Raw genomic sequence first — 10,549 nt, 5'->3', positions numbered from 1 at the left:
TAGGTACATGTTTTTTTCTATGATACATGTAGTGATAAACATCAGCTGATGTATTACATTCATCTATTATTTCTTTTTATTTATTCTAAGGAAAATAAAATAAATGACGTTATAACTCGGCGACTAATTGATAATACTAATACACGAAGGCATAATATAATAATTTATTGTGCGAGCTGTGAGGGATAAAATTAACTCTACTATTATGGAATAATCAGATAACAATCAATACATTTTCAATTAGTTCCGACGTTAAAAATGTATTATACTTGTGTTATATTGGAAAACATTAAAGATAATGTATGAAAATATGTTTACGGAGGTGGCTCAGATAATAAACGTAGGTGATGCCAATATATATATTACGTATAAACATAGTACATACTGTATATAGATACAGTGAGATTGTCTACCACAGCAACGGAATCAAACGCGGACCGTAAACAGATTCCCAGATGGTATCATCGACGTCGATGAAACTGAAACATGAAACGCCGTGATTTCCAAAATCCTATTCTAAAATTTCAAAATTCAATTGTTCACTTGCTTAAATTAAAAGTGAACACGGAGGATACGCCGTGGACGTAATAAAAGATATTATATTTTATAATGTATGTTTCGATTAAATTAATTGTAGAGTATACATTAAAAAGTACAGTTAAATAGGTGAATTATCATAGTATTTTAATACGTAACAGTAATGGATGATCCTGTGAAACCTAAGATAACGATCCAACATCAGACACAAACTACTACATTTTTAGACGCGAGACATTTGAAAAAAATAAAGCATAATCTAAAATCTTTAGGCGCCAAAAAAAAGTATGTATCTAAATAAATATGATATGTATAATGTATGTGTCCATTGTGTGATGTCTATCTCCATTTATATACCATGCAACTTGTTTCTATTCTATTAAATAAATATGCAAGAAAGTACCTGTTATCTACTATTATTATAATAACTGAAAATTTAAGATTCAAATTTTAAAGAAAAATTAATATGCTTAAGTGTTATTTTTTTTTTTTTAAATAAATTTTTTATTTTTAAGCATTATAATACCCTCTTATAAATACCAATTTTTAATAGTATAAAAGAATTGTAAAGCTATGTCAATTATACAATTATTTATCCTCCACAAAAATATATTAAAAAGAGTTGAAATGGGTCATTATTATTAGTTGTAAATATATTTATAATTATTATAATCATATGTTAACTATAACCGTATATTACTTGTAATCCCATATTTGCCTTAAGGCCTGTTTCATTGACCATAATAAATAATTTCAATTAAAAAAAAATGTGTATGTTATTGTATTATAGTTTTTGTAATTCTGTAAGTTTATTTACTTTCGACAAGGAGTGTATCAAAAGGTAGAAGGTAACGCTAAATGTTTTTATAGAATGACAATTCCTTTCGAAGCTTTTTTAATTATTTCCAAAGAACATTATCATAAATCACATTTTTGGAAAGTAATAGTTATTTTAAAAAGGTAATGAAAATATGGAGCTATACAACAGTTAACTAATGGAATTTTGATAGATTAAAATTTAAAAATGCATATAAAAATTTAAAATATTATAACAGCTCTCGTATTGTAAAATCTAATTTCGATGAGTTGAAATGAAAAAAATACATATTATAGCTCTATTAAAATTTATGATTGATAATAATTAATAAATACCATTTAAATTCTTAAATAAAATATTGTATTGTAATGTTTGTTTTTAATTTTTTTTTATCATTACCATTTTTTTTTATTTCTATTCTTAATTCCCAAATGTGTATATTCGTATTGTGTCATTTATAAAATTTTAAGTATTGTAGCGAGGTTGTGAGTGGTTGAAACATTTTATTTTATATGATTTCACTCAAAAATAAACATCTTGGACCCTTTTTGTGCCATGGGACATGGGTATATTATAAATTAACTGTAACGCTATGCACAGTCGTAACCGGAAAAAACTTGGTAGAGAAGAGAGTTAGAGTAATCGAAATTTTTATTCACTTTACTAAAACTACAACAATACACAGAATTATTTTTGATAAATAAAAAAAATGTGTAAAAACTGTTGATTTCAATAATTTAATGTGCAATATATGTATACCAACGTATAGGCAATTGAATCACTATCTACTGACGACCTACAAAATAATCAGTGATTTGGAATCGGCACAAGCAGAACACCGTCGACGTCCGAAACACGAGGTACGGTCAACAGGCAAGGAATACGTGAATACCGTCGAGTTCGTCCGACTCGTCTCCGAAATCGTTGCCGGCAATATTTTGAACGCGGTGTGCGGCGGTCAAGAGGACTCGCCGAAAGCCGTCGACGACGACGACCTAGCCAAACGGCTGCTGAACGAGTTTTCGAGCCAAATCGACACAGCTGGCGGAGGCACGTCAGAACTACAGTTCACTCACGGCGATCACATACGTTTGGGCGTAGCGAACGCCGTGGCCGAGATGTTTAATGCAGCCAAACGGACGGGTGGTTTGCCGGGAACAGATTACGCCGCGAATTCGACCGCTTTGAGTGCTGAAGCCGAAGCGCAGCGACAACAGCGCGGGATTCTGGCGGCACGGTCGTTGGCCTCTGGTAAACTCAACTACAATTATTGCGACAGCGGCAAATCTAATCCACGGGTACAGGCGTCCCGAAATAAGAAATTCCCGAATTTTGAGGGGCGAAAATCAAATCATCGACACACCGACGGCGCTGCAGTGGCCGAAAGGCAGACATCGTCGGACGGCGTCAAAAGCGGAGCAAATTCTAGAGCGGTGACAAGAGTTTTGGGTCGTCCGAAACCAGATATTTCATTACTCGGCGGAAAAGATGGTCGGAGGACCACGAGCGCGCAAAACGTCGCACGCAAAGTTCAACTCGAAAAAACGATCGGCACTCGAACGGGTCAAGAACGATCGGCAAACGTAACGAGGAACAGCTACGCAACCAAAATGGACGCTCGGAAAACTGTAGGTGAAAGCCGCGTGCCCAGCAAAAGTAAAAATATCAATGCCGCGATGAAGTCACGAGACCGAATACCACGACAACCGCTGGTCGGCAACGACACCGTAAATAATACGAGATCACGACAACAGGGGGGCGCAGTCCGCGGAAGAGTGACTATTCAACTGCCTAAAGACGTCGTCACTCGACGCAAACAAGTGGTGGCAAGTGAATCGAAAACGGGCACGTTGGTTAGAACAGGTATGAGAAAACCAAATTCGAACGCAGTTAATCCAACGTCTAATAATATGAACGGTAAAGCCCGGGGTACAGCGGCAAACAACGTTCAGAAAAAAATCGTCGATCCGGTGACCGTCGCGGGAACCGCGGACAAAATTCGGAAATCGGGACCGACCGGAACGCTACCAAAAATAGGGGGAACGAGTGGACCTCGGAGAAAACCCTCTTTAGCAAACGTCGAGAGAAGTGATGACAAGCACGAAAAGTCGATAAGCGGTAAAAAGACCATTCTCGGCGACAACGGTGTAGCAGAAAAGTCTAAAAGTCCCAGAACAAGGAACGAGAACGCTACTGTGGAAAAATCAAAAACCTCGAGAACGATAAACAGTGGTGCTGTTGTGGAAAAGTCAAAAACTTTAAGGACGAAAAACGGTAGCACTATTGTAGAAAAATCGAAAACCCCGAGAACGAGAAACGATGGTGCTATTTTGGAAAAATCGAAGACCTCGGTGACAATAAAAGGTGGCACTGCAGGAACTATGGAAAAACCAAAAACCACTAGAACCAAAAACGGTGTCGCAGAAGTAGAAAAATCAAAAAACACACGGACTGGAAACGACTTTGACAAACCTGAGCGGGACAGGAAAAGAGACGTAACGGCCCCGTCGTCGGAAATCTTGATCTCGCAGGCGGTCGACAACAATAACGATGCCTCGCTAACGGCCGCCCGCGACAGGATAAACGAACCGATGGAAACGAAGAGTACGGCTGCAGAGACCATCGGCGGCCCCCGCGCATCTGCAGTTGTACGAGACGACGATAGAGTCAAAAACGCGTTAAATCAGGATACCAGAAAAGATCATGGTGTTGACGAACGGGACCCAGTAAAAACCAAAGGAGATCTGGTAGAAACCAGTCGAGATCGGGTCGAAAACAGAGCGGATAAGTTATCGTACAATGCCAAAACTGGTGCAGACAACGCCGAAACCGGAGCAGAAAATTCCGAAATCGGACAAGAAAATGTCAACACCGGACGTAACCGTGTCGATGAGCCGAACCAGGAGGAAACGAGACATAAAACGACTAAGTCGATGGCAGCGGACCAGGCTGGCAGTCGTAATACGGAAGATGTTTGTAACGACGACGGTGATTTGTACAAGTTACGTATGTCTTGTGTTGTTGGCCCATCGGACCAATGTCAAAATCAAGTGAGTTACACGTCTTATTTCATATCATATAATTCATAGTTTTATTATCTAAAGTCCTAAAGGACACGATGTCGTCAATAACTGTATATTGACTCTATATAAAATAATTTACAAAGCACTATATATACCCATTATAATTAATACAAATATCCTAATGTTTTAAAATGTATACGAATTAAAATTTTAAATACCTACATTTTATAAGAAACTATTATGAGCTGAAATTGCTTTAAGACAAAATGTGTTATAAACATTGTTTATACGTGCATAAAAAAATTTAATTAAATATGGTCCCGTTATTGGCATTACTGCGCTGTTACAAAATACCCACAAAGAAAATCAGATCTCATTAAAAATAAACTTAAAAATTACTTACGTACACATTTACGAAGACTTACACAATTTTCACGACATCAAAAACCATAATTATGCATGCAGTACAAAGGAGTACAATAGTGATGTTTTCCGCTAAGCATACGTCATCCGATAATACAATACTAAATTTACAAAATGATTAGTTTGACAAAAATAAACGATTTCGCTATAGCACTGACTATGTTTTTAATGGTTTTGGTGAAAATGCGTTGATCTTAAGTGTGTCTGTAGTCTACGGTTTTTTTGATTCTTCTATCGCTCGAAATGAATTTTTCAGTAAAATTAATAATCACTGAAAAAAACAATTTATTTATGGTTTGACTATATGATGGTTATATATGGTATATGGTATATGGTATAATTATTCCTATTTTACCAACATGAACTTGGTAATCTTAATGAAAAATAATATCTTATGTTTATTTTATAAGTTAATTATTCTATAGTAAAAATTAATGAAGGGGGGAGTTCAAAAGAATAAAATAAGCTCTAAGTATCATTTTTTTTGTAGTAATAATAAATAATTAATAATAGAGTTTGCTAATTGCTTACCTTTAATATTTCAATGGCTACAAAGCAAAATGTATGTCATACAACAAAAATTGAACTTTGAAACAACAGTCAATACCCATGTATATTACAAGAATCAATGGCTTTCACATTTTACCAAATTTAAAAGTTTATTCTTACTCTTTATATAATACATTTGCATTTATATTAATTTATCATGACAAATTTAATTCCTATTAAACAAAACCAAATGATTATGAAATTGTAATTGTTAATTTCTATGCATACACTCGTAAGTAGTCATATCGTCATAACCGACAAAACTAAATATCTACGTAACTCGTTAATAAGCTATCGTAGTTCATTCTGGTTGGACTAAGGAAAATCATTTTGCTAAATTAATCGTTTTTAAGGGACAAGACGTTTGCTATAAAAACACACGCACGACCTGTGATATACAGCATTTTACGCCTAACTGGACCGTTAGTATTTCACACAAAAAACTGTTGTCAGTGTTGTCACAATGCTTCCTTAACTTTTACTATAATCTTTAGAATAACATCAAGTATTTTAAAATGGCTTCCCTACGACTTTTAATATTTGACTTTTAAATACAATACACACTATAGTTGTAGAAGAAACATTAGGTTTAATAAACTAATATAGTATTATAGTAATATCACTATTGTCATATTATAATATATAGAGCTTTAAATTTACCGAATTTAAATCCAATCTTGAATATATTTTTTTTTAATTACTTTAAAAATATCTAATGAATAATTATTCTGGTACTTATTAAAATAATGTAAAATTTTGATTTGTTCTTATAGCACACTGGTTTATATCAAGCTACAAAAATATGTAGTAAATATGAAGTAAAGAATCTTACAGAAAAGGAATATTGTAAAATTAAAAATACATTTGATAAACAAATTAATAAGTAATGCATCATACGAAATCAAACGTACCTGTTAGTCGTTAGTGTACCTACTATTTGACAAGATTTTAATGATTTAAATTGTAATAAATATAAATTACTTTTTTAACATACATTGTATTTTCAAACAATAAATGATGTGTCATTTAAATATATGAATTTAAGATTAGGTTATAGGCTGTAATATCTATAGTTTTAAATGATGTGTTTAAATTGATATATTTTTTATTTTATTATTTATAATTAGTTTCAACAGTTAAATTGATATTACAACATATAAAACTATACAGTTATATAGATACCTACTCTATAAATATTCAAACTAATAACATTTAACAATTTATAGACATCATTACATCCAGTAAGCATTTAATAATTTATTTTAATAACTCTCCTTGTTGATTGAACATCGGATCCACCAAAGATTGAAATGTGTTTTAAGCAAGTGGTTGTTTAAAGCATTGTATCATAATTTTTTTTTAATGAAATACACATTTTGTTTGCAATCAAGATATATAGGTACAACCATGGTATAGAATCTATATTACCTATAGTCTATACTATAGATAATATAAGAATAATTTTATTTTATGGTTAATTATTTAGGTACTTATATGACACTTTAAATAAAGCATTGTTATCAATTGATTAAAACATTACAAACAAGTGTAATTAACAATAACAAAAAAACTACTTTTTTTCTCAACCCCAAGTTCAAACTATAAAAAGGCAGGAAATATCCGGGTTGACTCATTGATGTCAAATTATAATCAATACTTCAGGGAAAGGAAGCACTATGGTATTAAGTACCAGTTTTTCGCTCAAGTTTAATGAGCCTACCTCTATTAAAACATGATAGCTATGGTTAAAGCCATTCAACTCAAAGTCCAGGCTACCTGGCTATGGACGACCTGAGGAAACACAAATGCCATGTTAATCCATTTCTTTGTAGCGCGTGACTAGCATTTATCACTATTCAGAGAGTTTATACAACAGTAAACCAGTTCCACAGACCCGTAATACCTTGTTCATAAAATTATAAAATATAATAATAATACATTTTAAGCAAATATATTTATGTTAAGTAGATTATAGTTCATACTTAAAATAGTTAAGTTTTAATTGTCTCATTTCTGTAGTTACCAATCAAATATCGATTAATATATTATAACTATGATTAATTATAAAAATATTAGTAATTTAAAAAATTGATTCAAAAATATCTTAAACTAAGTGATTCTTTTATCAAACAACACTCATTATTACAAAATCTACTTTTTTTTTTTTTTTAACATAGATTTTTAATTTTATATTCTGAAGTGAAGCAGAATAATATGCCAAATATTTCGATAAATAAATGTTGAAATTCATATGAGTAGCTTGTTGTAAATATTTAAAATTTAGGTGAATAGAATAAATTTTTATTTGTTGGATCAGTTTTTTAAGAATGCTTTACAATAATATGAGTGCTTTCTTATTTTATTAAAATTAACACACTTTAACCCAGGGGTCTCCAAACTTTTTTATTCAAGGGCTACAAAAAATATCATCATCTCTTAGCGAGCCAAAAGTTTATACACATACATTTTTAATTTTTAAATGTTAGATATATTATCTTGTATATTTATTATCCTGAGGGCCGCGGGCAGGTTAAAATATGTTCGAGGGCCGTAGTTTGGAGATCCCTGCTTTAACCTATGTGGCTTTTTCCTATTGAGGTATACACTAATAGAGGTATCAGTTCACTAAAAAAACATTTTATCTTCAATGTATTAAGAAAACCTTATTAAAATGGGGAATGGATAAAACAAGTTGATTTATAATTGAAATGCTTAAAAATCATAAGCAATAGGACAACATATTTTATATCAATGTATTTATTAAAATTATGGATTACAAGTACATAACCCTAAATTGGGTTTTATTTAAGCTCGTGTTTTACTTAAATATTAATACCATGTTTATTTTATTTATTCATAGACCCAAGAGTCAATATCTTTTGTCCATGGGACCACTTCTTTTTCAGTGAACCACAATGCAATTTCTTTGTTAGCGGATTCTACAGCATCTGATCCGTGAATGATATTACTATAAATACATTAAACAAATAAAATATAATTGTAAAATAAATTTATAAATCATTATATTATATTTACCGGCCAACTTGGATACATAAATCTCCTCTAATTGTTCCTGGATTTGAGTTTTTTGGGTCAGTAGCACCAAGAATGAAACGTCCAGTTTTCACAGCATCTAATCCTTCCCATACCTAAAATTATATGGTTTTAGGTAATAAATAAAATATATCAAGTATAAAATAATATAATACAACTTACCATGGGGACAACGGGTCCAGATGACATGTATTTGATAAGACCGGGGAAGAATGCTTTACTGGAAAGATCAGCATAATGTTTCTTCAACAATTCTTCGGAAGGCTACATGTATAAAAATAAAGATTATTAATACTTACTTACAGCATTAATAATAAAATTTATGACATAAATGGCTCAAAAGGTTTATTTATACAATTTATATTTATGTTCAAAATTCTTCAAACAAATGTAAATTTAGGTATGTAAAAATGTTTTAATTTAAAACTATTAATTAACTAACCTAACATTACCTACACAACACTTTAAAAAATACAGGCTTGTTCTGAGTCCAGGAATAATCAAATTTATTTTTGGACAAAAAATGCCAATTGGATCAGTTCCAAAACATATTATAATGAAAATAGTTATATATATTGAAATTAAAAACTTGTTTTGAGTAATAATATTTGTTTTTTAATTATTCTGTAGGATTCCCAACCTTTTTAACTTACAGCACCTTTAGTCATTATATAAGAATCCAGAGGCACCCTATTGACTACATCGGTTTATTTAGCAGTGCATAAGTATAAACAAAAGTAGTAAGATGTAGGTACGTATATAGTATATACACATATTATATTTTATAAAACAAATTGTTACATTTAAAATAAACTATATATTTTTATTTTTAAATATTATTGTATAAATAATATAATAAAAAATATATTTCAAATAATTTCGCAAAACCCTAAATAAAATTTGCGGCACTCCAGTAGGGGATCTCTGCTGTAGGTATACCTATCTTTATGACCAAAGAATACTAATAGAGTAGTGGAGACATAAAACAATTATTAACTTATCTAAGATTCTTTTCTTCAAACAAATTTAATAAAATTAATTTTTATTGAGATTGAAATCAATCTTAAGTAGTCTTAGGTGGCTAACTTGAATTTATGTTAAAAATAATTTAATTAGGTATCTGCAATAACAAGTATCCACAGTCTAATAGATAAATAACAAATACTTAAAATATATTTTAATTAGCAGTAAGTAGTTAGTAGGTAGTAAACAAAATTCAAGAAAATAATTATCTAAATAAATCCAGAAAATATAAATTAAAATTATTAGTAAGCATTACCATAACCTAAAATGTAATATACTGATATTAGTAATACTATATATATCCTATGTGTAGGTACTTAATTGTTGGGAAAAACACATTTTTTCAACAATTCTATAACTAAATATACATAGATTGTAAATTATTTCAATCAAAATAAATTAATAAAATCAATGCATGAGACCAATAATTTAAAAAAAAATTAAAGAAAAATGAATTGAATATTATGTTAAAATATTTCGCCAATTTTCCGATCACCAGCTGCAATATGATAGATCGCAATCTGTATTAAGATCCCAATGTATTGTGTTAAATGATATCTTACGTCTGACGACCATTTTTTTTAACTCACCCAGACAAATTTCATAGCGACCAATTTGAATCCTTTGGTCTCGAAACGTTTGATGATCTTGCCAACAAGTCCGCGTTGCACACCATCGGGCTTGATCATGATGAAAGTGCGTTCGGCATTAGGGTCGCCCATGGCTAGTCTGATGAGGATTTCAAACGCTGTTAGTATCGAGCAAATGAACATGTAAAACAAGGGAGGAGACCGCCGGGGTGTTTGATATTATTATGAAGCGGCCGCGATGTGATGGGACAGCGAAGGAATGTAATGAGATTAGATTTTGTAAGAAAAGAAAAGGATAACAAAACGGCTGCAGAATAGTATGTTGTTGTACTGACCGTTGTTTGGTGGGCGTTGCTTCAAAAAAAATGTATACTGGTAGAGAACCGAAAAGGCGGTCCTTCGATGAAGTATAACGTACGAGAGACAAACACAAAGTGTCAAAGTCCAAAATGTCTTGACTTCACAATGCCTCGGTGGCCGGTTTTAATTTCGATTTTGTGGTTATATTCTATAACAATAGTCTTAAAACATAA

General features: G+C 31.6%; 2 protein-coding genes across 3 annotated transcripts; one reads left to right on the top strand and one right to left on the bottom strand.

Annotated features, from left to right (window-relative positions):
- The first annotated feature begins 3,030 nt into the window (after positions 1-3,030).
- On the top strand, positions 3,031-6,380 carry LOC114119329 (uncharacterized). Its single transcript, XM_027980841.2, has 2 exons — positions 3,031-4,404; positions 6,123-6,380. Exons 1-2 carry the CDS (start codon positions 3,031-3,033, stop codon positions 6,234-6,236), a joined length of 1,488 nt encoding a protein of 495 aa, XP_027836642.2. The 3' UTR covers positions 6,237-6,380.
- A 1,708-nt stretch (positions 6,381-8,088) lies between these two features.
- Positions 8,089-10,512, bottom strand: LOC114119306 (nucleoside diphosphate kinase-like). Of its 2 annotated transcripts, XM_027980818.2 has the most exons (5): positions 10,352-10,512; positions 10,017-10,155; positions 8,566-8,667; positions 8,386-8,498; positions 8,089-8,317 (listed from the first exon to the last, which is right to left on the bottom strand). In XM_027980818.2, exons 2-5 carry the CDS (start codon positions 10,146-10,148, stop codon positions 8,200-8,202), a joined length of 465 nt encoding a protein of 154 aa, XP_027836619.1. In that variant the 5' UTR covers positions 10,149-10,155; positions 10,352-10,512; the 3' UTR covers positions 8,089-8,199. The 2 variants fall into 2 exon arrangements, with proteins under 2 accessions (XP_027836619.1, XP_027836618.1); XM_027980817.2 differs by lacking the exon at positions 10,352-10,512 and having other exon boundaries at positions 10,017-10,345.
- Between the last annotated feature and the right edge of the window lie 37 nt (positions 10,513-10,549).

This window comes from Aphis gossypii, chromosome 3, assembly GCF_020184175.1.
Source record: "Aphis gossypii isolate Hap1 chromosome 3, ASM2018417v2, whole genome shotgun sequence".
Lineage (NCBI taxonomy): Eukaryota > Metazoa > Arthropoda > Insecta > Hemiptera > Aphididae > Aphis > Aphis gossypii.
This window is presented reverse-complemented; position numbering and strand designations above follow the sequence as displayed.

Excerpts from the sequence above, each read along its gene's own strand:
- LOC114119306 (XM_027980817.2), bottom strand. The coding sequence starts at position 10,199 with ATGTTCATTTGCTCGATACTAACAGCGTTTGAAATCCTCATCAGACTA. Across the intron at positions 8,668-10,016 it reads TCGCTATGAAATTTGTCTGG|CCTTCCGAAGAATTGTTGAA; the intron begins GTGAGTTAAAAA and ends TTATACATGTAG. Across the intron at positions 8,318-8,385 it reads TTATGTATCCAAGTTGGCCG|TAATATCATTCACGGATCAG; the intron begins GTAAATATAATA and ends ATGTATTTATAG.
- LOC114119329 (XM_027980841.2), top strand. The coding sequence starts at position 3,031 with ATGAAGTCACGAGACCGAATACCACGACAACCGCTGGTCGGCAACGAC. Across the intron at positions 4,405-6,122 it reads CGGACCAATGTCAAAATCAA|CACACTGGTTTATATCAAGC; the intron begins GTGAGTTACACG and ends TTGTTCTTATAG.